This window comes from Erythrolamprus reginae, chromosome Z (genome assembly GCF_031021105.1).
Source record: "Erythrolamprus reginae isolate rEryReg1 chromosome Z, rEryReg1.hap1, whole genome shotgun sequence".
NCBI classification, from domain to species: Eukaryota; Metazoa; Chordata; class Lepidosauria; order Squamata; family Dipsadidae; genus Erythrolamprus; species Erythrolamprus reginae.
In genome coordinates, this window is record NC_091963.1 from 14,517,425 (window position 1) to 14,545,178 (window position 27,754).

General features: G+C 37.2%; 1 protein-coding gene across 11 annotated transcripts in view; it reads right to left on the reverse strand.

The window, feature by feature from the left end:
- LARP4B (La ribonucleoprotein 4B) overlaps positions 1 to 27,754 on the reverse strand; it is a 56,022-nt gene that overhangs the window by 12,022 nt on the left and 16,246 nt on the right. For all 11 annotated transcript variants that reach the window (XM_070728833.1, XM_070728832.1, XM_070728827.1 and 8 more), the window contains 8 exons: positions 20,308 to 20,438; positions 9,185 to 9,326; positions 5,639 to 5,720; positions 4,505 to 4,641; positions 2,047 to 2,150; positions 1,625 to 1,735; positions 1,169 to 1,222; positions 867 to 1,079 (listed from right to left, as the gene is read on the reverse strand). In XM_070728833.1, the coding sequence (XP_070584934.1) occupies positions 867 to 1,079; positions 1,169 to 1,222; positions 1,625 to 1,735; positions 2,047 to 2,150; positions 4,505 to 4,641; positions 5,639 to 5,720; positions 9,185 to 9,326; positions 20,308 to 20,388 (924 nt within the window). In that variant the 5' untranslated portion in view covers positions 20,389 to 20,438. The remainder of the gene's footprint in view (positions 1 to 866; positions 1,080 to 1,168; positions 1,223 to 1,624; positions 1,736 to 2,046; positions 2,151 to 4,504; positions 4,642 to 5,638; positions 5,721 to 9,184; positions 9,327 to 20,307; positions 20,439 to 27,754) is intronic.

Sequence of the window (27,754 nt, forward strand, 5' to 3'; positions counted from 1 at the left end):
ACGACATTTTTTTTTGCCATAGTTGTTTAAGTGAGTTGCTGCAGACAATATGCTATAACAGATTCTATTTGTTAAATGAATCTGGTTTTCCTATTGATTTTGCTTGTCAGAAGGTTACAAAAATGATCACATGATCTTGGGACACTGCTAGCAATGGTCATAAATATGAACCAACCAAGCATCTGAAATTTGATCACAAGACCATGGGGATGCGGCAAAGATTATAACTGTGAAAAACAGTTGAGAGATGACAAAATGTCTTAGTATGCAATTTTACATCCTATGAGATTTTATTTAGTAAGCTTAATATAATGGATTTATAAAAATCAATACACATCAAGGACATTATCAATCTGATTTATACTGAAAGTTTTCAACATAAGAAAACATATCACAGCAAGTTTTCTGGAATTTTAACTTGTTTGATTTTTTCCATTCACAGATATTATTAAACAGAATGAATGTTCTCAGTCTAAATCTTATTATTAACTCTAAAATAAGCTGTTTCAGGGATTGCCCTGATGTCCAACTCAAAAAGGGAAAGAACGGGTTTCAAAATTGCACTTTACAAACAGTGCAAATAAACCAAAGGCTTCAGAACTATGCTGTCAGGTTGCAAAGGATTATTTTCCCCATTAAAGGTTTCCTCTATCATACTGAATATGACTGCAGAAAAGTTTGCTGTAATCCTCTTCTCTAAGTATAGAAAGATAAGAAGTTTTTGGTACAGAGGAATAATACATAGAATGGTTGTAAAATACAATTGTGTAGGTTTTTTTCTCCCTGGATAGTTTTCCCCAAATTCTCTGCAGTAGCCTGAACATCAAATAAATGAACAAAAATGCCATCCCATTTCCAGAGCTTACCAAAGACGGATCAATATAGCTGTGTGTAGCAGACCAGGCTTGTGGTGCAATTAAACTATATAGTGGAAATTGCTGTTGGGGCCCATATACTGGGGGTATGTATGCAAATGATGTTGTATAACGCTGTTGTGCGTAGATATTCATATCCACAGGTCGGAATCCATTCTTTGGCAAAAATGAATTTATAGCTATTGCTTTTGCTTTTATTCTTGCCTGTGGAAGACAGAAGATTACATTTTTAGAAGACGCTGTTCTGGGATTATCTCAATTTATAATTTCAAATTCTGAAATAATACAGGTACCTTAATTGGTTTTCCTTGGAAAATTTTCACATCTTCTCTAAGGTATCTATAAGCCTTTAAAAAAAAGATACAGTTGTCTGAAATGGTGCAAGTGAATTAATGGGAACAAAAGCATGAATATCTTTATATGACAATACTGCCTATGGCTACTTGTTTATTTAACTATTTGTTCTGACTACCTTTAATTATTTGCCAACTGCCAAATTAACTGGGGGAAATAATTAGTATATTTAATTATGGAATCCTTATTTGCATAACAGAGTCAGCGTTTTGTTCTAAACATGGGAGAATGATCCCTTATTGTCACTTAATAGCAGAGGTTTTCTTTAATTGTATTCTCATCATAGTACTGTACTTGAACCATAATTAACCTGAATCATACTGTCTCTGACATAGCTAATTCAAAATAACATATGCCGAAATACATATATAACCACATATTTAAAAAAACCTTACCTGTTGTGCATCTGCTTCAGACTCAAATGTAATAAACCAGTTGTCATTATAGGCAAACTCACAATTGATGAACTTAGGCAGGTTCTCGCCTTTGAAGAGTGCTTGAACCTCCTAAAACAAACAAACAAACAAATAAATATTAAATAAATGGCTGGCTGTCTGGCATGATAGCTTGTCAGGGCTAGGGAAAACGGTTCATTGAGAACTATAACTCAAAGACTGATTCAGTCCCAACTGAAGCCATATTAGAATTGACTATAAAAAGTACCCAGGAACTAATATAGTTCTGCTTAATTTCAAGACAGGTCATGAAATAGTAAAGCTAATGCTACAGCTATCCTCTCTCTTGTCAGAGTTTTACTATCTTTATCAATTTAAAAAATAAATGTTTAAAAACTCTGTTGATGAAATAATATACTTACTTCAATTGGAGTGGATTCAGGTACTTCACGCAGAATTACAATGCAGCGATTTTGGTTTGGCCTGACTTTTTCACCTTTTTCATCTACTTGGACTAAAGGCAATGCTGGAAAAAAAACCCCACAATGTCACTTTGGTACCAACAGATAGAATTATATTTTGCATTTATTACTTTTAATACTGGGGAAAAACCCCCACAATGCCACTGCTTTGGTACCAACAGATAGAATTATATTTTGCATTTATTACTTTTAATATTCTATTACAGTAGTTCTCAACGTTTTTGTCATCATGAATCCCCTTTAAATACCTTTGTGGCTACGGACCCTCAAAACTTAACTCAAGATTTAAATCATAACGTTTCTTCAAGTCTTCTTAGGCCTCCATTTGATGACAATAAATACCCACCAGGGGTTCATAGACCACAGGTTAGAAGCACTCATTATTAATCTATAATTGCACTAGCTCAATTGTTATTAAAACTAAACATTTAACAGAGAAATAAATTAAAAATATAACCCACCTCCACCCACCCCCTATTATAATCATACCTGGTCTAATTCAGAGCCTAAATTAATATTTAATCTAATTGAAACATGACTGAGAAGTATAGCAGTTGTTTGTTCTCCTATAAAGTACTGATTACTGATCACTAATAAAAGCAATAAAGTATATCAAGATGTACTGTATAGAAGAAGAAACTTTCTTTAGCTCCCGTTTAAATTTGGAATTTCCAGAAAACCAAAAAGCAAACACAGCTAAAAATGAACCAGGGAATATACCGACAAAATTCAAAAGGTGTGTTACTTGGGCAACAAAGATAAATGTCTATATAGCAATGAGCTAAAGTTATTCGTTATTTCCTATGGACAAAGCAGAACTTTATTGGTTCTGATATATATTTCATGCTATGTTTAATGAATTTTGAGATGTCTGTGCAATAGTGTGTCTTATGTTATTCATAAATGTCTTATCTCCTGAGATCTGCCTCAGATTGAAATTCTCCTTTTGAAACATTTTATAGGAGATTCCTTTAAGATGCTGTTGTGAATTGAGCAACATATTTTTATTTCTTTTGCAACTGTAATTTTTATCTGTTGACTATAGGTTGGGATGCTCTGTGACACACTTGGGTTAAGTGAAAGAATGTGGGATAAAGTAATCTCTTTGGAAGGCTGTGGTTACTTCTGCCATTACCTAACAACTACATCAAGGTAGGCTACGGGTGTGTGCCATCTAGAGCAAGAGTCTCCAACTGTGGCAATTTTAGGACTTGTGGACTTCAACTCCTAGAATTCTTTTGCTGGCTGAGGAATTCTGAGAGTTGAAGTCCATAAGTCTTAAAAGTCGCCATGGTTGGAGACTCCTGATCTAGAGGGCTTCTAGGGAAGGTGGATAGATATATTTTATTTTTCATGCTACAGGCTCATTATACCATCAAACACACCCAATGCTTAAGATAGAAATTATCTTCACTGCTCTATCTATCATGTCTAAACTTTAAATAGCAACACTGTTCTAATCCGATGTTGAAAAAGAGCTTGAGATAGGGCTAAGGAGACCTCCTAAAAGAAGTTGTGTCTTCTTGGATTTTAACCATGTACTCTCAGAAAAATATGTGTTTGATGTTAAGAGGTGCCTGGAGAGCCGTTTTAGAAAAGAAGTCATTTTTTTCCTATTTCGGACTCCTTAAAAGCTTTTTAACTTCAACACAGATATTCTTGAGAGTGCAAATAAGCTTCAAGTAAGGCACTCAATGCACTGTATTCAAGAAAGTTACCATTATTCAGGACAGCTTGCAAATTCATAGTTCACTAGAAGAACCCAGCAGGCACATGTACATTCCTCATGCCTGACTCGGGCTAGTGAATAAATACAAGTAGTTTTTGACATGGTCATTTATTTAGTGACTTTTTGAAGTTACAATGGCACTGAAATAAATGACTTATAATTATTGCTCACACTTATGACACGTGACCTAGTTCTGGGCACTGGCAATCAGCTTGGCTTTGTGATGATGGCAGAATCCTGGGGTCACATAATTGCTAATTGTGATCTTCCCAACCCGCTTCTGAAAAGCCAAGTTAATGGGAAGAGGGAAAGGAAGATCTCAAATTGTGACCATTACCTTTCACTTGGCTATAGTGATTTGCTTAATGACTAGGACATAAAGGTAATAAACTCATGATAATTCCTTTAATGCCTATACTGTTTAACAAAAAAACCCCTTCCAGTCCCAGTCAAGGACCATCTATATAAAAATTGACTTAATTCTGTTTAAGATAAAAACAACTTAGTACTATATAAAACTCTGCTAACAAAACAAAACACAATCAGTGTTTATTTCAAGATACTTTGCTGCTTAAGGGACTAAAAATGACTTTCGACCTTGCCCATCTCAACTAACTCTTTTATTCTAAAGTATGTTGCAAAAATAATACATGATTTGCCGTGACTTACATCGCAGCACTTCAACAATCAAATCCATATCTGTGGTCAACTTTTTGACGTGATCAAGATTAGCTACTGTCATTATTGGCACATACTGATCACTATCCATCTGAGATATAAGGTACATGTCACTGGCAAGATTCTCCCTGTAGAAGAAAAAAAGGGGAAAAAATAGTTGCATGGAGAGTTAATGCAATTCCTCCATGCAATTCCTACCAGAGTGTTGCAATGGTTGCACTGGCCTTTAAGATTATTCCTAAATATTAAGATACGGTCATGTTTTTTTAACCTTAAAATGCCTAATTTCTTGCAAAATAACATAATTATAGCTAAACTTGATCTTCTTGAGTCTAAGTATGGGAAGTCCTGCTTTTCCTGAACTATTTGATACAGAAAGCCAAAAGTATCCCACTTTCAAATGCTTTTAAAAAATGTATTCGGGCAGACAAAAACAATTGTGAGAAATACCAAACTTCCAGCCAGTCATGAAGGTGGCACGTGGCTTCATTAAATTTTGTTTAATGTGACAGCTTTATATTAAAGACTAAACAATAATAAGATTATGTGGGGAGTTTTGAACAATTAGTCCTATGTAATTCACTGTATACAAGATTTCTAAGTGTCTGGCTCCTTACATTGAACGATAAGCAAAATAAGGTATCAATATCGAAACATTCCCTTTTTAGTTCCAACAACAGCATACAATTGACTTCCATCTATTCTCAAGAATTAGTTCTTAGCAGGCTGAGGAATTCTGGGATTTGAAGTCCATAAGTCTTAAAGTTGCCACGGTTGGAGAACCCTGTTCTAAAGCATTGAAACCTTCCTGAAATAAGGAGCCCTAGCAAATGATCGGCATGTAAAATTGGGTTATATCTTTTGTGTTTCAATTGTAGAAATCAAGATAAGAAAATGAAACCATTATAGAAAAGAAAACATTTATTCAGCCCTTTCTGAATTTCAAATTATAAAATTAACATATAAATATATCCCTACCTGATCATGAATTTCTATGTGGTCCAGAGGCTAACATATTGGTTATGGCATTCATAATGAATTATATTGCCCATTCCACCCTAATTAACATTTAATCTTATTACAATAGCATGAAGCTTGACTGCATTATATCCAGTATATATTTACCTAGATAAGCAGAACTCCAGTGTTTTTTTAAGCGCTTCTCGTAAATCTTCTTGAACTTCTGGCCGAAGATCTTCTTTACTTCCTAGAATGGAAACAAGAATTAAAGAAAAAAAATGGTATATAATTCTTCATAAAAATAGCAAGTGCCTAGATCAGGGCTTTTCAATCTTGACAATTTTATCTTGGGTGGACTTCAACTTCTAGAATTCTCTAGTCAATACATAATGGCTGGAATTCTGGGAAACAAAGTTTACCCATCTTAAATTGCTGTGGTTGAAAAATACCGGCCTAAACAGTCTACCAGTATAGCATATGATTTCACATTACAGGATTTTTTTAAAAAAATCAGTATAGAAATAGTTTTCCATGTATTTCTTCTTTTCAAACTTCCTACTCACACTTGCCAGGAAATTCTTATTAACCAGATCTAAACTGGTTCAGGTTTTTAAAATAAGCTAAGACATCTGATTCTAAGTAGATAAATAATGTCAGTGGTGTTAAGCTACATTTGGAAGGGTAATCACGGTTTCTTTCCAAATTAGCAAGTTGTAAGAAATCATTTACACATAAAAAAAATAACTTTTTGGATTAAGACTGGTGTTATATATCTCAAAACAATCAAGGCCCTCCAATAATTAGCTATCACTTGCTTTGTATCTTTTACATAGTATATATAGTGTTATCGTGGCAACAGCACCAAAAATTTGCCCAAATTGAACATGATTGCAAAAAGTATTTGTTTTAATCATTTCTAATAGTTAAGGAAAACATTACAATTTTAAAGCAACATAGCTAGAATTGTGCTTATTATTTGACATTACACGTAGTCTTCAGCTTTTGATTGGTCACTGAGTGACCATTTGAAGTTATGATGGATCTCTCCAATGTATTTATGATTAGGTTCCAAAGTTTTGATGGCTACAAAAAAAAAGGTTCTATAATGTAGTTGGCCACGTAGGTGTCTGTTTTGCAACCTACACGACTTATAAACATGATGGGCTTAATACTTATTTTGAATAGCTGCAGCTTATAGAATGCCAAAACCTTTAGTGGAGCAAATGCTTGTGGTATGAGAACTCAAACTACAAGCATTTTGTTGCTATTACTTAATGTTCAGATCATTTATTTACATTCCTTTTACACACATCTTCAGTTTATGCAAAGTCATTGGGCGTGTTTATTTATTCACTTTTCCCAGCTCCTCCATACAGACAATAAATACACATATGGTCTCAAGAATATGGTTAAAAACAAGCTAAAGCTAAATTCTGCCAATTCAAAAGGCCTCGGTGATGAGGAAGAGCTGCACCAAGGGAATGTCAGAGCTAGGCGCATTTCCAGTTAACCACATTCCATGGTTTGTGAACAAATCAGAAAGTTCAAAAATAACCCCATCAAATGAAAATTATACATATTGATATGAATACCATTCTTCCAAAATAAGTTTAAAATAAATTGTTAGCATTCAGGAATGCCAGGTGAAGGAAGCAGAATAGCTCTGGGGATGGGTCAAATAGGTTTCTTTATTGTTGATCACCAGTTTACAAGCATCACATCAGATCGTCTGCCTTCCCCCTTGGGAAGCAGCAGATAAGGACTTTAGGGTTTGACCTCAAATGTTTCCTTCCCCAAATGGATTCTAAGCTGGTGTGACTTTTAACCGTCCCTCACCCTACCCACCCCAATCAGGACCTCTCCTCTTTCAGGCAGTGGTTTCATCATACAAAAATTATTTTCTAAATATTGTGTAAGACAGTTTAAGGTGACAGCATGAGCTACATTTGCTGAAGGGTTACAATAAGATTGTGTTTATTTTCTTCCTCATCTTGATTGTGTCTAAAGAGAGGCCAGAAAATATGCAAATATTAGTGGAGGAGTGAGACTATACCAATGTCTTATATGTTTTTTTTCATATGATCATCAAATGCAAAACACTCAATTTAAAGAAACATTCAAATTAAAGAAATTTAATAAAGAATTTATTTATTAAATTTATACGCCAGCCATTTCTCCTGTCCAAAGTGACTCTGGGATGACTATATAGAATTTGGTGGTTGTAATCTGGTTTCCCAGGAGACATAGAATGCTTTTCAGAGGAGTAAGAGACAACAAACTTTAGACAGCTTGGTTGGGAGGAAGACGGGACAAGACAACTACTCCCTAGAAATCCTCAAAAATGCAAGTTTTCTTTTATTTGGCAAGATCTTGTGAATGAAAAACAATAAAGGAAACTGCTTAGAAGAAACTTTGAGTTTTTCTTGTTCTTTGGCCATGACAAAACCACCTAGTTCAACTTTTCTTGGAAGTAGATTTCTGGAGGTATGAATTCCCTGTGGAACTGAAATTAATAGTATAACACAATATATAGATCCATAATCTCCATTCATATTTACTATCAGAAATCCAAACTCTCAATATTGTCTGTAAGGCAAACCTTTCTACCTTACTCGGCTTTGTGGGGCTCTGTGTTAAGCTGAAAAGGTGTGTGGAATGCTACATTAAAAAAAAATATTATAGTTGTGCAGCTTGATATTGAGCTGGGAGATGACAGGAAGCAAATTGTTCTTATAATATGTGTGTGTAAGCAGGATAAACCTAACAAGACAAGCAACAATTCCAATTAGATGAGCCATAATACAAGGGGGTGCTGATAAAGTTATTAATCTGCACTTCCTACTTCATAGGGGTATTATGGATTTAATAGTCACAGGTAATGTTCATATAGGCACATCTGTAACAATACCTACAATTTAGTTCTGCTCAGGTATGTTTCTTCAGTAGCTAGAATTTTCTGAAGATCATTCGATAAACTCTTATAGAAACTCTTACAGCTTTAAGAATGAGCAAGGACCTTCCCCATATCTGATTCAGTGTTTTCATGTACAGTTTTGTACTCTGCATGATCTAGAGCCAAACAGTTCATATCTGTTTGATTTGATAATGGAACAGATAGTGATTGTTCTTATTCTTTTAACAAATTGTTCAGCTGTTTTTTGTCACTATCATCATTGGCCTCTATAATGTTGTAGAGAAAACAGAGTCACAAAAATATACTTCATTTGTTGTGACTGAGACATCAAAGGTTTCATTTTCTGACTAACTTCTGGAAGAATTTGCTGTTAATTACTGTTAGGTTTCTTTCAATGAAACCTGTAAGAAATATGCAATAATTTCTTACTTGACTGCTACTGGCAAGCAACTTTTTTTCTTTCCTCAAGCTAAGTAATTATTTGGCGGCTCTGATATATTTTAAGGGTGAATTAATTAATTTTTATTTTTTAAACTGAACAACTAGAACAGGTTATATCTTCTGGGTTAAGATTTGATGGGTGGTAGGGGAGAAAGGAAGAGGACCATATTGTTTAGTAAATGCTGGTTGGGTTAAGATTATAATAAAAACAGAGAAGAAAGTGTGGACTAGGAGTAGTATGAGGAATCTTGCTAATTGAAGAAAGGAAAACTGTACAAGGAAAGCATTGTGTAAATACAAATAGTTAGCTATAGTTATTAGTAATAATGTGGTATTTCAAAATGGATTTATTGTACCTTCTTTACAGGAATCTGGTGGGTGATCTGTGACTTCCCAGGGTTTGCTCACACCCCCTTCAGTACCACTTGCTTCCACGTGCACCATGTGATTCCCCCACACTTTTGCATTAGGATTTAATTCTGAAACCTTAGCTGGTTCCTATAATACAAAACACATAGTCAGAATACCTATGTTCATTAACTGCATAAATACGCATATACAGATATACACATAGCAGCATTTATGTCATTAAAAATAAATTACTAAGATTTGCATATATAGGAACTACACAAGATGAAAGATACACTCTTTTAAAAAAGAGACTTCCTATAAAGATCCTGAATCAAGATGTTTAATTGAATTCACTTTGCTTCTTAAGTCTAAATCATTAGCATCCCATTTTTACATTTCTTTACTATGAACAAAGCTATTTATCTCTAGAGACTAACTTAAAGTTGTTCTAATATCACCTAAAGGGATAGATTTCCACAAACTTCCCCTTTATTTACAGTCCCTTTGAACAACTTATTCCCATAACACTCTCTGTATCCTCACAGTTCCTACTTTGGAGGAACAAAAAGAAACAGAGACATTCTTATTTATGACAAGAAAATAGATCCAAGTCTTTGAAAACATTGTAAGAATAGGGCTAATTTCTTCATCAACTCATAATAAAGGTAGCAGGGAACAAGGGAGCCATATAAAAGCACAATCAACAGAAAGATCAAAAGCAGTACGGTTTCCTTATGGTAAACTTTTAAGTTAAAGCCATTCTTTTATAGAGATATAGATGATTGCAATTTTAGAGCCACCCGACCAGTGAAAACAGAGTACTTAAAATATGAATGCAGTATTGTCTATTTTTATATGTGAAACCAACCATTACGGCTAAACTATGGCTTAGGTCACATAATCCTAAATGGTTATGTAGTTTGTTAGTCCAAGTCCAGCCAATGACAAATCGACTTGATTTAAATCAAATCCATCCTAGTCAGGGCGGTAATGATGTTGGAGTGGTATTCATGGCTTAAACCTCAGGAGAAGGTTAGAAAACCTTACAATAGTGAACTGACTCTACAAAAAAACAAGAAGAACGTTGATCTATCAATAGGGCCGACTGCAGCCTTCTATGTTTTAATAGAATGTGGCAGGTCATGGAGAAACCGTAACATTACAGGAGCTCAAGAAGACTTTTGCAGGAATGTATCAGTAATACAGAATAAGCAAATAGGCACTTTTAGATCCAAGCCACAGGATCTTTAGGTAAACCTGTGTCAAATTAAAATCTTTGAGTTAAGTGTAAAACCATTTACAGGTAGTCCTCGGCTTACGACTGTGTTGGAATCCAAAATTTCTGTTTCTAAGTGAGACAAATTCATTAAGTGAATTTTGCCCCATTTTACAACCTTTCTTGTTACAGTTGTTATGTGAATCACTGCAGGTTTAGTTAGGTTAGTAACTTGACTGTTAAGTGAATCCCTGCTGACTCTGCTTGTCAGAATTATGCAAAAAGTGAATCACATGATCCTGGAATACTGTAACTGTCATAAATATGAGTCAGTTACCAAGCATCTAAATTTTGATCCAGTTACTGTGGGGATGATGCAATGGTCATAAGTATGGAAAATGGTCATACGTTACTTTTTTCCAGTGCCATTGTAGCTTCGAATGGTCATTAAATGAATTGTTGTAAGTTGAGGACTATCTGTTTCCTAAGAAGGTTCATGAATGGAAGTTACAATTACTTACGCATTCTTCATCTCTCTCTTGCCATCCCCAAATAGCACTCTTTTCTTTCATTAACAAATGATAAGGGTATTTTCCCATATGAAAAGGACAAATTCCAGCTTGGTTTTGCATTGTGCCAGCTGACAGACAGGCATTTTCAGTTTTGTTAAAAGAATCAATCCATAAATAGCTCATACATTCCTGACCACATGTAAAATCAGTGGCTGAAAACAATCTATTTATTTCGGCAGACTGACAAACTGGATACACATCATCGTCTTCTGAATCTCTTAGATAGAGTTTTTGCATATCATCAGAGTCTTTTAATATATCTTCCATTAGATCAAAAACGTTGTTTGAATTGTCCTGTTCAGATTCTTGCTCATTATCAGGAAAAAGAAGTATTTCGTAGGAAGGAATAGCAGCATACTTATCTTCTTGTTTGGGGTCAATAAAACTCCTACCTGCACCTTCATAGGTTTCCAAATTACAACTCCCACTGCTTTTAGGTCTTACTTTAGAAAAACTTTCTATCTTGGTTTTTAATTCATTGTGATTATCTTCAAAAGCAGAATTCTCTGTGTTTTCTGTTAATAAATTTTCATAATGAACAGAAAATCTAGAAATCAATTGGTCATGTGGACATATAGTTGCTGTTTTGCTTTGTTCAAGTGAAGAGCTATTTTTACAAACTTCTGAACTTTTTTCATTTAAATTGCTAGATGTTTCTTTGTATTCTATTTCTGCTATTAAATTCGATCTAGGAAACCTCATGGTTTCACTTTGGCTGCTAGATATGTAAGTCTGCAGATTTTTAGCAGCTTTCAGATCTGTAAGCATTTCTTGTGCTTCTGGAGATACAGTATGCACCTCTGGTGAATTATTATTTGTATTTAATATGCAACTAAAACTAATATTGAAACCATTGGAATTTTTAGATTCTACTTCATTCAACAGTGTCTCATGGGTTCCTTTTATAAGATTTTCTGCAGCTAATATATTTATTTCTTCTTCAGGGCTATGGAATACATATTTGCTCCATGCTTTTGACTGTTTCTTGTCCAAATCCAATTCATTTAATTCAGGCGCTGCCGAATAAATGGAGCAATGTCTGTCTTCATTAAGTGCACTGGAATATTGATGTGTTTTACTGCTGCTTTTAAAGAAATTTTGCCGGGTTTGGTCTTGCAAGCAATTTTCTTTTTCAATGTTCTCACCTTCAACATTTATGTTGAAAAGATCTGAAAAGCCTGTAGTCTCCTTATTCTCTAGAAGACCTTTTTTCAAACTGTTATTTTTGGAAGCTTTGATATATATCTGAGATTGGAACTGCTGAGCAGTTTTTATAGAGTTGTAATCTTCATTATTGCTGAACTCTGGTACATACGTTTGTTCTGCTCCAGAAGCTAAATCATTTAATTCTGAAAGCATGGTGATAGCATTTTTAGTTGGGCTTTCAAGACTGCATGAAGTTTCTTTATGGAAAACTGTTTCAAATTTCAAGAGATTCTCAAGATTATTCTGTTCAGAAATATCTGGTATTTCCTCATCACTGCAATCAGAAATGGTCTGAAGTTCATTTACATTCCCGAAACACTTGCGTTCATTTTCTAATTTTTGCCTATTTCCTTGCCTTAAAATGTCTGTATTGGTTTCTCTTACAAAAACTGAATCAATGGTTGCATTACTACATTCTGATGAAAATAGTGGCTTTGATAAGGAACATTTACAATATTGTCCTTCAATATTTTGATTTTCATGATGTTCAAAATTTACTTTAATACTACTCCTGCCATCATTCGGGCTGGAACAGCATGCATATCCTGATTTTGTGAATTGGAAAGAATCCACATCTGCACCTTTCTCCACAAGCATAGGCATTGAAGAATTGTGTTCACAATCGAATTCATTCAAAATTATTCTACTATTAAGCATATCCGTTTTCCAAGTTCTATTTTGAGGTCCTTGAACTTCAACACTTGTTTGTGCCTCTACACTGCATGTTGCTATGCTTTCAGTATTTAATCTATAGCCCTCACTCACCAAGCCAAGGGGAGGGTCTTTTTTCTTTTCACTTTCTCGCACTGTGTTATTATTCATCAGATTAGCATCTTTCAGAATGCTGGTATTAACTGGCACATGCCCTGCTTCCTGCACTATGAGTTCTTCCCTGTCTTCTACTGGGTATGTTAAATTGCACTCTTCCTGAATAGCGGATGTTTGTACAGTGATAATAGACTCATTAGTGATTGCTTGGCTTTCTTCATTTCTCATATCATCATCAATTATACAAATACTATAGAATTCATCTTTGACATTCCTGTGATGTCTGTCTATGTCAAAACATACAGAGTTTGTCAAAGCTGCTATTTCCTTATCCATTCTACTTGAAACCGCATCATTATCTTCAACAGTCTCCATTTCAGCTTGTGGCATGCAACTCTTGTTCATTAGGAACAAACCCTCTTCATTTAAAGCCATTGGCACACACAAAGCAGAAGTATTTTCAAATGAATGCCATTGCTTTTCTGGGAGGATCAATTCACTTTCACTATTACTATTAATATGATGGCTGCCTACATTATTCACAAACGGATTGTTGTGATTTCTTTTTCCTGTTAATTTTTTATCATTAATCCTATCTGTTAATTCAGTATCTGGTAAATGAACATACTCATTCAAACTTCTTTCTGTATTAAACCAATGAGGCTTAATGTTCCCAGCAAATCCCACACGATGGACTGAAGGATGCTTAATTGATTCTGTACAGTTGTTATAAATGCTAGGTTCTAGGCAACCAGCCTCTTGAATTACGTGCAATTCCATTTTTTTCCTTCGCCTCTAAAACTGAAATTAAAGTTTTACTTATCCTATTTTCAGAGGTTTCCTCTTCTATACTTTTCTGCAGCAGGCTCATTTTCTCATTATGGCTGTTATTTGATTCTTTAGTGAAACAGCAGCCCATTTTAAGTTCTCCTTTGCAACTCCCAGAGCTGTAAACTCTTTTCTGCATACAGTCACTTCACTTTAAAACTGCTGGGGAGACAAGCCAACACCCAGATGCCAAAAATAGTACTGTTTAAACAGTGCAGGGGGCTCATGTGCTATTGCCACTCAACATTAAGCTCAGTTTCGGATAAATGCCTTAGTATATTATCCACACAAGATGTTTTGCACCGAGAATTTTACCCCTTAACTATTTGAGGGATTACACTGTGTTCTATGAGAGGAAGGAGTAAGTTAGTAACTTCAGCAGTTTCTCCTTACAAGAATGTTGTCAAAAAGCCAAATACATACTTGGTGAATTCGGAATCCACTGCATTGTGTAAGTACATTATTTTAATACAATACAGAAAAAGAAAATACAGGAAAGTAACACTGAATTAAATGTATTTTGTTGGTTAAATGTATTGCATTTAAATAAACCTTTACTGGTTTGAGGGGGGGGAGAAATCCAGTTTTCACAACACCACACTCATGTGGCCTGCAAATTAAAGCAAGAAAGCATAACTTATTCTTAAATGAAACTCCATTATTATACCTGCAGAAATTACGCATATTAATTTCATATAGGAAAAATATGTGCTACATCTGCCTACAGATATAGTAGATTACAGCAGTGTTTCCCAACCGGTGTGCCGCGGCACACTAGTGTGCCGCGAGACATGGTCAGGTGTGCCGCGAGCCGGTTCCTGCAAGTGGGAGCTCCAGGGCTGAGGCTTCCACTTGTGGCTGTCCCCGCCCGCCTGATCCGTTCTTCTCTCCGGCTTTCTTGGGGCACGGCTCCTCCCACAGCGGTGGCTGCAGCGGCGCTGGCGATCTGTCCGCTAGCTGCTCCGAGCGCTGTGGGAACGCCCACCCCTCTCACAGTCCTGCTCGGTCTTCTCGGCCACCTACATGCTGCGGGAAAACCAAGCAGAGCCCCAGGCCAGGCAGAAGAATGCCGCCGCCTTGCTATCCCGCTTCTCTCTGGCCATGCCGTTGCAGAAGCAACCTCTCCCCACCTCACACACACACTTTCGGCTGGGCAGGGAGCGAAGCCGCCCCCCCGGCTGCCGGCGAAGGAGGCTCGCTTGAGCCTCAGAAAGGAGGCGGATTCAGGCAAAGAGCCCGGCGCAACGGGCGCAGCGTTGGAAAGCGAGCGGGCGGTGGGGGCGCTTCGCTTCTGCCTTCCTGAGGACAACAGATGACTAATCCTGCCACTTTGGACTGCCGCCAGAAAGGCAGCTCCCCCGTTTCCTCCTGGTGGCTGCAGCGGCACTGGCGATCCGTCTGCTAGCCGCTCCGAGCGCTGTGGGAACGCCCACCCCTCTCACAGTCCCGTCCCGGGCTGTCAGTAAAGGGGCTGCTTCCCATCCCCCTGCCAGCTTGCTCAGAACATTCAAACTAAGGAAAACCTTCGCCGGCCTCCACAGAGAAGAAAGGAAGAGAACGAGAGAGAGAGAGCAACAGAGAGAGAGAGAGAGAGAGAAATGAGAACAAAAAGGGGAGAAAAAAGTAGAAATGATAAAATGATTGAGGCAGAGAATGAGAGGAGAGAGAAACAAAAGAGAGAGAGAGAGGTGATTCTTGAAGCATATTGTAAAAAGCACCCAAATAATAAGAACCCCCCCCCCCAGCCCACACCTGTTTTTGAAAAGAATAAAAGAGAAAAAAAACCCAGCCCTCAACTGGTTTTGGAAATGGTTCGAGTGTGTATACACACACACACGCATAAAAGGGGGAGAGAGACAGGGATGGAAAAAGAGAAGTGAGAGGGAGAAGGAAAGAGGGAAAAAGGGAAGAAGAGAGAGAAATGAGAAACATGAGAGAGAAAAGGGGGGAAAGACAGAAGTACTCAGAAATGTGACAGTGGTATAAATTTGAGGAGGGGTGATTGATGATTGACTGTATTTATAAGGAGATGTTACATGGGATTGTATATATGAGGGGGTTATGTATGTATGTATGTATGTATGTATGTATGTATGTATGTATGTATGTATTTATTTATTTATTAGATTTGTGTCATTTTGGTTGGTGGTGTGCCCCAGGATTTTGTAAATGTAAAAAATGTGCCGCGGCTCAAAAAAGGTTGAAAATCACTGGATTACAGAAATTCCAAAAACATGTAACCATTTATTGTTACAAATAAATGGAATGGCAGGAAACTGTACTCATGTATCTTCATTTCTTGGCAATTAGGTTTCCATATTTCAAGCACTGGTACTTTTATTTTCTTAAATGTTTTCTTTCTCTGTTGTTCTGGAATCTGTCAATAGTTTGTGATGGTGCAAGAACATATACACTATCTTAATTAGATGTCGACTTTTGAATTCAAAATTTCCATTGTTAAGTGAAACATTTGTTAAGTGAATTTTGCTCCATTTTACGACCTCTCTTATCCCAGTTGTTAAGTGAAACACTGCAGTTCTTAAATAAGTGACATAGTTGTTAAGAAAATCTGGCCCATTGACTTTGCTTGTCAGGAAGCTGTAAAAGGTGATCACTGGAGTGTATGTAAGGCAAATAACTAAAGGTAAAGGGAAGAAGAAACCTCTATGGTTTAGCAATGATGTAAGGGCTATAGTCAATGCAAAAAAGGCTGCCTATAGGAGGTATAAAGAGTCTGATAGAGAGGTGTATGAAATGAGACAGAAGGAGGCGAAACAGATAATATATGCTGCTAAAGCCTCAAAAGAGGAAGAAATTGCCAAATCTGTAAAGAAGGGGGATAAAACCTTCTTCAGATATATTAGTGATAGGAAGAAGAAAAACTGCAACATCACGAAGCTTAGTACCGGGAATAATACATGCATTGATGGGAATAAGGAGATCGCTGACCATTTCAATAGATACTTCTGTTTAGTTTTCTCAAAAGACGCCTTACAATATAATACTATAGATGGATATAGCATTGCTTCCAGCTGTATGGATTCAGCTCTAGTTATCTTAGAAGCCGATGTCTTAGAAGAATTTGAATGATTAAAGATAAATAAGGCAATGGGTCCAGATGGCATCCACCCCAGAGTTCTTAAAGAACTCAGATTTGCCATTACTACCCCCTGACTGATTTGTTTAACCAATCCCTTTTAACAGATGTTCCTGAGGATTGGAAAATGGCCAATGTTGTGCCTATCCACAAGAAGGGTAATAGAGAAGAAGCTGGTACCTACAGGCCAGTTAGCTTGACATCAGTATTAATTAAATTCTGGAGACTCTACTCAAAAAGAGGATAAATCAGCACCTAAAAAACAATAACTTATTGGGCCCAAATCAGCATGGCTTCACTGAAGGCAAATCATGTCAGACTAATCTCATTGATTTCTTTGACTATGTCACAAAGGTGTTGGATGAAGGTGGTGCCGTGGATATTGCCTATCTGGACTTCAGCAAAGCCTTTGATACGGTTCCACATAAAGAGCTGATAGATAAATTAGTGAAGATTGGACTTAATCCCTGGATAGTTCAGTGGATTTATAGCTGGCTGAAGCGTAGACATCAGAGAGTTATTGTTAATGGCGAGTATTCTGAGCAGAGTCAGGTTACAAGCGGTGTGCCACAAGGGTCTGTTCTGGGTCCTATTCTTTTTAATATGTTTGTGAGTGACATAGGGGAAAGTTTGGTAGGGAAGGTTTGCCTATTTGCCGATGACTCTAAAGTGTGCAATAGGGTTGATATTCCTGGAGGCGTCTGTAATATGGTAAATGATTTAGCTTTACTAGATAAATGGTCAAAGCAATGGAATCTGCTGCTTTAATGTTTCCAAATGTAAAATAATGCACTTGGGGAAAAGGAATCCTCAATCTGAGTATTGTATTAGCAGTTCTGTGTTAGCAAAAACTTCAGAAGAGAAGGATTTAGGGGTAGTGATTTCTGACAGTCTCAAATGGGTGAGCAGTGTGGTTGGGCGGTAGGAAAAGCAAGTAGGCTGCTTGGCTGCATAGCTAGAGGTATAACAAGCATGAAGAGGGAGATTGTGATCCCGCTATATAGAGCGCTGGTGAGACCACATTTGGAATACTGTGTTCAGTTCTGGAGACCTCACCTACAAAAAGATATTGAGAAAATTGAACGGGTCCAAAGACGGGCTACAAGAATGGTGGAAGGTCTTAAGCATAAAACATATCAGGAAAGACTTCATGAAGTCAATCTGTATAGTCTGGAGGACAGAAGGAAAAGGGGGGACATGATCAAAACATTTAAATATGTTAAAGGGTTAAATAAGGTCCAGGAGGGAAGTGTTTTTAATAGGAAAGTGAACACAAGAACAAGGGGACACAATCTGAAATTAGTTGGGGGGAAAGATCAAAAGCAACATGAGAAAATATTATTGTACTGAAAGAGTAGTAGATCCTTGGAACAAACTTCCAGCAGACGTGGTTGGTAAATCCACAGTAACTGAATTTAAACATGCCTGGGATAAACATATATCCATCCTAAGATAAAATACAGGAAATAGTATAAGGGCAGACTAGATGGATCATGAGGTCTTTTTCTGCCATCAGTCTTCTATGTTTCTATGTTTCTAATAATAATAATAATAATACACAAATGATATTTGTGACACTTTTTAAAATGTTTCTATCACGTGATCCCTGGGACACTATAACCATCATAAATATGAAGTTAGATCACATGACCACATGTGGATGCTAGAACAGTCATAAGTGTGAAAAACAGTCATAAGTTTGAACTGTTGTAAGTAGAGGACTATCTGTACTATCCAATGTTAAGGAAACCCATAGGGCAATATATGTATTATATATATATTTCTGCATCTCAAGGTAGAAAATTAAAAAGGAAAATCATCCTTCAAAGCACAAATAACTTGCCAGAAAACTTCCTTTTTAAAAACTCATTTCAAAGTCCAAAAACTTTAAAAACCTGAATTTAAAGCAGATATGGATAAGCCATTCACATTTTTTAAAGCTTAAAGAAAGAAACTGAAATATTCTGGAATTTTTCTACAAATCTGTGAGAAAAATTTGTTCCATTCTATGTGTTTCCCAAAGGGAACAATATGAACTTAAAATAAACTCTTGCTCCATTATTTTTCTGTAGAGTCACTAGATGAGGTAAGTATTCTAAAAAATGAACTTTCTACCACCCAATCTAAAAAATGGCTAAGATATTTTGATTTTTTAAAAATAAAATAAAGTTATTCAGAACAAAGTTTTATTTTCCTATAATGAAACATTAAAATGTTCAAGTTTGTTTGGGCAAGTAGATTCCAAGCAGCATCGCTTTGGACAGCCAGATGGGCAGCATATAAATTTAATAAACAAAAAATAAACAAAACATGATATGCTCCTATATTTTTAATGAATTGATCTCTTTTGAGTTCTGAATCATGTTAAAACTTGCATACCTTTATATGTCTGCATTTGGTTAAATATTATTAATAGTACCATTCAATTACCTTAAATAGGTAATTGAATAATTTCCACCAATTCAGAAGCCCATAAAAATGATTCAGGGTATATTTATGAAATTTAAGTCTACTGAAATTAGCATGAAAATCTAATAATGACTAATTTAAAGTATCTTTAATTTCTGTGGCAGTGAAATGCAATTCTTGTACTGATATGAAAATTATACTTTCTATTGTTGACTACAATTTAGATAATCTCTGATTTGACTTTAGTAACAATTTAGATGCCTAGGGTATAATTCAAGTTGATTCTAATATGTTTTCAATAGGATGAAGGAAGCAAGAGTCAAATTTTAAAAATGCCTTAGATAAATATATGGGATTTGGTTAAAAAAAGTCATATTATGTAAGCCATTTTCATTTTTATAAGTCATTTTGTAGAGACTAACTTTCCCAGACACACCAATGAACCATTTATTCAAAGTAGAGAACCATACTTACAAAAGCTTTTGTAGAGAAATTTTAAGTATAATATAGAAAAGCACATTTCTTAATCTAGACCACAGGTGTCAAACTCTTGCCATCACATGACATTTCGTGATGTTTTTGCTATTTGCTATTTGCAGAGCTGAGTTGGTCATGGCCTGCATTGTGCCACATTTGGCCTATGGGCTGCCAATTTGACACCTGATCTAGATTAATACCATTGATCTGGGTTAAACATTTTTCTGAACCATAGCCCCCACCATCCTTGCCCTCTAGCTATGCTTTCAGAGCCGATAGGATTTAAAGGTGAAACCATAAGAAGAGTGAGCTGGCTGGTTGTTGTTATTGGCAAAATCAGTAATGTAACATCTTCATTTAAGTTAGCATTAACTAAAATCTGAAAAAAAAATATCTTACAATGGCATAAAAAGATTGCTACTTGCTACAAATGGCTTTTGTAAACTAACCTGACAAGTTATACCAAATGTGAAAATGTACTTCACAGCATAAAACACAGCGCCTAATTAATTTTATTTGCAAACTCTTACTAGTCAAGATAATGTCAATACTTACCAGATCAGAACTATCCTTAACTTCTTGCACTTGCTGCACCTGCGGTTCAGCCACAACTTTAGTATCCTGATCAGAAGTCATGAGCTGTTTGCTTCTTAACTCCTCAAAGAGAACTATATAGATCAACTAAGCTGCAAAAAACAAATAAACCATAATTTATTTTCTATACAGTTCAAAGTAGTAAACAGGCCTCATAACAATAATTGATATATCAAAAGAAAGTGTGAAAAGAACTCTGATTTATATATCTTATGTAAAAACATTTTATCTCTTCTATCTCGTTGGTAGCAGCACTTATTTAGCATTTATTTTGCTGAAAAGTAACTTCATTTAGTGACTTTTGCTGCATCAATTCAGAGCATATCAGATATAACTTGGGGCAGGAATGTAGAGGGGTTGCCTTGTCTGTGCAAAGATCTACTGAATTATCTTCAGATTCAATCTAGAGCTATTGTTATGCTTCTAGAAAGTACGTCTTCTCAATTGCTTTGTTCTGTTTTCTGAATTTAATTGGATTATTTCAAAGTTACGCTCCAGATATGCCTCAAGATTTCTGGCTGTCAGATTTGGTAACAGATTGGTAGATTGGAGTTAACTGGAAGATCAAAATTTTAAAGAACTGCGCACCACTGCTTCATGACAGTGTGAACTGATGGACTGTCCACCTAACTCCATGGAAACGTGGCATTTACAAATGGATATAGGTAGACCTTGACATTTGATTGTAATAGATGGTTGAAAGTTGTTAGGATAATAAAACAGATTTCTCACAGGACGGACTCAATTTTATGGTCTTTCTTTTTACAAACCACATAAAGCAAACCCATGGTTTGCCATGGGGGCGATTTTGCCAAAAATAGGAAGTGCCAGATTTTTGGAAATCTGGGTGTAAAACAAGAACATTTGACTATGGGTGCTGCAAATGGCTTTAAACACAGCTTTGTTACCAGAATCACAAAAGTTTGGTTATATGTCTGTAGAAGCCTGATCATTGGAACTTCGGAACTGGGTCTTCAATAGTTCCAAAATAGGTCCATGTTAAAAATAGTCACTAAGCAACCAGTTATAATTCAAGGCCTACCTGTCAGTAATTAGACAAATTGATCATTAAATAATATTTATATAATTATGACTGTTTTTGGATTTGGGAGACAGCCCATGTCTAATTTTTTTTTCTCCTAAGCAAGCAGACTATATGCCAAGCAATATATATGTAGCATATTTTTCAGAGTATAAGACACATCTTTTTCGTCCCTTAAAGAGGGTGGAAATTCAGGTGCATCTTATACACAGAATAAAGCCATTTTTGGCCTACTGAAGCCCAGTCCCAGCATCCTATTTTTATGAAAAATGGGTCCGTTTTGTGCAAAAATGGGGTGCGCAGAGGGTTTGGGAGGCTTGAAGAATGCTCTTGGGATCTGGGGAGGACAAAAACTTTTTGTTTTACTTTTTACTCTTTGAAATCTTATAGTCCAAAAAATACAGTACCTATATACTTCAGACAATTTTACAGGATTTCATTTTAGAACAGATTAAAACTGAAGTTAGCCAAACACAGATTAAGAACCAGAGGGAGCACTGGGAAAGTGAATCTTTGGAGATTTTTGCAATTCTACATAACTGTTGGGTAAACTACCAGCCAGGCACATAAAAGATATTTTGCATAACCGCAGAAGGCCTAGAAGTGACCCCTCAATACACATACCACTCCAAGTTCCATGGAACCTTTCCTATTAGTTTCCAAACGAAAGGCAAGCAGTCTGGACAGATGCATGTATTATAGATAAAATATATTAGTCAAGTTGAACTTTTTACACATGGATCTGCTTGCTTGCTCATTAATTTCTCTCTAGATTTCAAAGAATCAGCTCAGAATATAGGGGATGTCTTGCTATGGCATCAGGAAGGGATAGAGACTGAAGTGAGGAACTTGGATGCCGTGGTGCTTCATCTAGTTCAGCAGCAATGACTCTGGCTACTCAACATCCTGGTTGGCCAATATCCTCAGCCATTCCAACTGCACAGCCAGTTTTGCTATGATGCCATGGAGGTTTGCCAGAAACATTTGGGGGGTAGAATTTTCCATTTCTAAAATTGAATTAATTCACCACAATTTTTGATAATTATGATTGCCTAGCCTGAAAAATTGGGAATATTTTTAAAATTCAGAGTATCTACTCTATTGTTTTGGATAAATATCCTGAATTCTATTTTACTTGAAAGTATAATGGTTTAAAAATTTGTAAGGTACTAATAGAATAAGCTGTGCTACATCTTCCCCAATATATCTAGCAAAGTTACTTCCATTAAGAGATAAAGTCCTCGTAGAGGGGCGGCATATAAATCTAATAAATAATAGTAATAATAATAATAATAATAATAATAATAATAATAAATTGATTTAACATTTATCAGACTTTGAGGTGACCTTAAGCTATGCAGACATGAAATTAACAGCATATTAAGATACTGCTATTACATGCTCTCTAGAACAGTGTTTTTCAACCAGTGTGCCGAGGCACACTAGTGTGCCGCGAGATATGGTCAGGCGTGCCGCGAAGAAGGAAGCTCAGGTTCCAATCTCGCAACTTTTTGCTGAGAGAAACAGAGAGAGAGAGAGAGAAATAGAGAGAAAGAAAGCAAGAGTGAGAGAGAAAGAAGGCAAGAGAGAGTGAGAGAGAGAAAGAGAAAATGAGAGGAAGGGGGAAAGAGCAAGAGAAATGAGCAAAAAAGGGAGGAAAAAAAGAGAAATGAGAAAATGATTGAGGCAGAGAATGAGAGGAAAGAGAGAGAAACAAGAGAGAGAAGTGACATTAAACATATGATAAAAAAGCACCCAAAGAAAAGAGAGCAAAAACCCCCCAGCCCTCACTTAATTTTGGAAATGGTTCAAGAGTGTGTATACACACACACACACACACACACACAAAAGGGGGGAGGAGACAGGGATGGAAAAAGAGAGATTGTCTTAGAGTGTCATTTTGTGTCATTTTGGTTGGTGGTGTGCCCCAGGATTTTTTAAATGTAAAAAATGTGCCGCGGCTTAAAAAAGGTTGAAAATCACTGCTCTAGAAGACAAATGGAAAAAATCCATTTATTAGTGAACATGCTTAGTCACCTAGAGCAGTGTTTTTCAACCAGTGTGCCGTGGCACACTAGTGTGCCGCGAGACATGGTCAGGTGTGGCATGAAGCTCAGCAAGAGAGAGAAAGAGAGAGAGAGAGAGAAAGCAAGAGAGAGAGAGAAAAAAAGAGAAAGAAAGCAAGAGAGAGAAAGAAAGAGAAAAAGCAAGAGAGAGAAAGAAAGAAAGCAAGAGAGAGAAAGAGAGACAGGGAAGGAGGGAGAGATAGAAAGAGAGCAAAAAAGAGATGAAGGAAGAAAGAGAGAAAGAGGGATGGAGAGAGAGAGGAAGGAAGGAAGAGAAAGAGGGAGAGAAATAGAGTGAAAGGGAGGAAGAGAGAGAGAATTTTTTTTGTCCAAACTTTTTTTAGCCCCCCACTCCTCCCCCCCCCCGCTCAAGGTGCCCCATTATTTTTTATATGTAAAAAATGTGCCACAGCTCAAAAAAGGTTGAAAATCACTGACCTAGAGTATATGCAAACTGGGATGTAGGTTTCAGTCTACTACTACATGTATTGTAGAACACAACATGTGGGCATATGTGTAGTATAACTTGCTCCTTTAATATATCCTAGAGCAGTGATGGCAGGTGCCACAGGGGGCAAGTGAAGCCACATCTGCTGGCACGCGAGCTGTTGCCCTAGCTCATCTCCAAAGTGCATGTGTGTGCCGGCCAGCTGATTATTGCCTTTGGGCGAGCGCTTTTGGCTTCCAGAGTCTCTGGGGGGGATGGGAGAAGCCATTTTACCCTCCCCTGTTTCCAGGGTACCATTTGGAGCCTGGGAAGGATGAAACACGAGCCTACTGAGCCCACCAGAAGTTGGGAAACAGGCCGTTTCTAGTCTCCAGGGGGTAGGGGAAGCTGTTTTTGCCTTCCCCAGGCACTGAATTATAGGTGTGGTCACACGTGCATGCATGATAGTGCACATGCGCACTCTTTTGGCACTCAATCACTGTCCTACAGTTTAGATCACATGCATTGCACGTACATACTTAAAGCCATTTTATAAGTTATAATTACATGGTGCAGTAGGTATTTTCAAAGACTTCAGTATATAAAGGTAATCATGGGATTCATTACCACATTGATTATCTCTGGCATTTAAACTTTAAAATAATCCTTACATTGTAAATACTTAATCCCCACAACCTTTTTAACAAATGACTTGAATAACTGTTGTGAGAATATGAATTGACTGAATGTGAATTGGCAAAATGGCAGTTTTTGCCATCTTGGAAGCCAGTCATTATTAACAAAATGCCATTATACCTAAGGCAAAAATTGCATTATTGTTGATTTACCCAAAGATAGTTGTCATTCAGAACCACAAGTACCACAATTATATTATGATACTACTACTACTACTACTACTACTACTACTACTACTACTACTAATAATAATAATAAGACTATATAGAAAAATATAGGCTTTGCATGATTATCATTATCATTATTATTTATTAGATTTGTATGACAATTAGGCAAGGAATATTCTAGACATCCCTACTCCAAATGCTTTAAAACAATGCTATTAAAAACTATAGTCTACACCAGTGATGGCGAACCTCTGGCAGGGGTGCCACAGGTGGCACGTGGAGTCATATCTGCTGGTACACAAGCTGTTACCCTAGCTCAGCTCCAGCGGGCATGTGTGTACCGGCCAACTGATTTTTAGCTCATACAGAGGCTCTCGGAGGGTGTTTTTGGTTTCCAGAGAGCCTCTGGGGGATGATGCCCATCTCTCAACATTAAACTGGCAAACTATATTTTCTAAATGCAACTCTACTGATGACCTCTACAACACATTCTTGCTAGAGATGAAAACAATAATCAGACTTTACGTACCATTAACATCCACCCCAATCAAGAAAAATAGCCTCCCCAACTCAATAAGAAAATTACAAACAAAGAAAAAAAATCCCTCTGGCGTAAAAACAAAAAAGGACAAGTAGCAAACTTCAAAAACCGTTATAAAAGTATATGCAACCAAATAAAAGCAGAATGTCTCCACTACCACAGCATACTAGAGGAAAACCTCCTACGCACCAAATCCAATCAAGCCTTCTACAGCTATGTCAACAACAAACTCAAAGACTCTAGACCTATCCCACCTCTCAAAGGACCCAACAACAAAGAATACCATGATGATTCATCTAAAGCTAACCTTCTCAACTCATTCTTTGCCAGTCTTTGTTAACAGCAACAGCTCATCCCCTAATTTCATCTCTCGCACCTCAAACTCTCTAAATGACCTAATCCAAATAGACTTCACTGAAGACCGAGTTGAAAAAGCATTACGTGACCTTAAACCTTCTCTATCAGTCGGACCAGACAGTTTATATGCATACTTCCTAAAAAAGCTCACTTCTACTATAGTTGAACCTCTGAGCATAATTTTTGAAAAATCCTTCAGCACCAGCACACTTCCTAAGCTATGGTCAAAAGCAATGGTCATCCCTATCTTCAAAAAAGGAGATCCCTCTCTTGTAGATAACTACAGACCAATATCACTATGCTGCATCCCATGCAAAGTCATGGAATCAATTATAAACCAATCAATTACCCTCCACTTTGAAACTAATAATCTGCTCTCTAACAAATAATTTGGATTCAGAAAAAAACTATCCTGCAACCTACAGCTCCTTCACTGCAAAAACATATGGACAACTCATCTTGATCAAGGAAAATCTATAGATGCAATCTATATTGACTTCTGCAAAGCCTTTGATTCAGTGGTCCATGACAAACTACTACTAAAACTCAAATCCTATGGCATCTCATGATCCCTCCACTGCTGGATTACAGCATTCCTATCAAACAGACAACAAGTGGTTAAAATAGGAAACACCATATCTACCCCTGTCCCTGTTAAAAGCAGTGTCCCCCAAGGTAGCGTTCTGGGACCAACTCTTCATTCTCTACATCAACGACCTTTGCAATCCCATCACAAGCAACTGTGTTCTCTTTGCAGATGATATTAAACTTTTCAACACCACTTATAACACAACTCCTCTCCAAAAAGATCTAGACTCTGTTTCTGACTGGTCTAACAAATGGCAACTCCAAATCTCAATCAGCAAATGCTCTGTCCTACACATCGGTAAAAAGAATCAGAACCACAAATACAAACTGAACAAACAAATTATCACAGATAACCCCCACTCGGTTAAGGACCTCAGAGTACTAATAACAAAAGACCTAAGCGCCAAAGCCCACTGTAACAACATCGCCAAGAAAGCTTCAAGAGTTGTTAATCTAATCCTATGTAGCTTCTACTCTGGCAATCTCACACTACTTACCAGAGTTTACAAAACTTTTGCCAGACCCATCCTAGAATACAGCTTATCTGTTTGGAACCCATACCGCATCTCGGACATTAACACCCTCAAAAATGTCCAAAGAGCCCTTCACTCCTCCACCCGAAACAGAATACCCTACAAAACTAGACTCACTATCCTGGGTCTAGAAAGCTTACAACTACGACGCCTGAAACATGATCTAAGTATTGCCCACAAGATCATATGCTGCAACGTCCTGCCTGTCAACGACTACTTCAGCTTCAACCACAACAACACAAGAGCACACAACAGATACAAGGTTAATATTAACCACTCCAAATTGGCCTGTAAAAAATACGACTTTAGTAATCGAGTTGTTGAATCATGGAACTCATTACCGGACTCTATAGTTTCTTCCTCTAACTCACAACATTTTACCTTCAGACTATTCAGTTGACCTCTCCAGATTCCTAAGACGTCAGTAAGGGGCGTGCATAAGTGCACTAGTGTGCCTCCCGTCCCCTGTCCTATTGTCTCTCCTATATCTCATATATCATATCTACTATTCTTCTGTTCTAATCTTCTTATACTACTCTCATATTATCCTTCTATTCTCTATTTGATATACAGTGATCCCCCGCTCGTTGCGAGGGTTCCGTTCCAGGACCCCCCGCAACGAGCGGGTTTTCGCGAAGTAGCGCTGCGGAAGTAAAAACACCATCTGCGCATGTGCAGATGGTGTTTTTACTTCCGCAGCGCTAGCGAGGAGCCGAAGATTGGGGGCGGCGCGGCTGTTTTAAAACATCGCCGCCGACATGGGGGGCTCGCTAGCACCCCCCCTAACCCGGGTTGGGGGTTCGGGGGGTGCTAGCGAGCCCCCCATGTCGGCGGCGACGTTTTAAAACACCCCGCGCGGCTTTCCAATGAGTCCCGAAGACAAACGTCAAACTTCCGCGTTTGTCTTCGGGACTCATTGGAAAGCCGCGCGGTTGTTTTAAAACGTCGCCGCCGACATGGGGGGCTCGCTAGCACCCCCCCATGTCGGCGG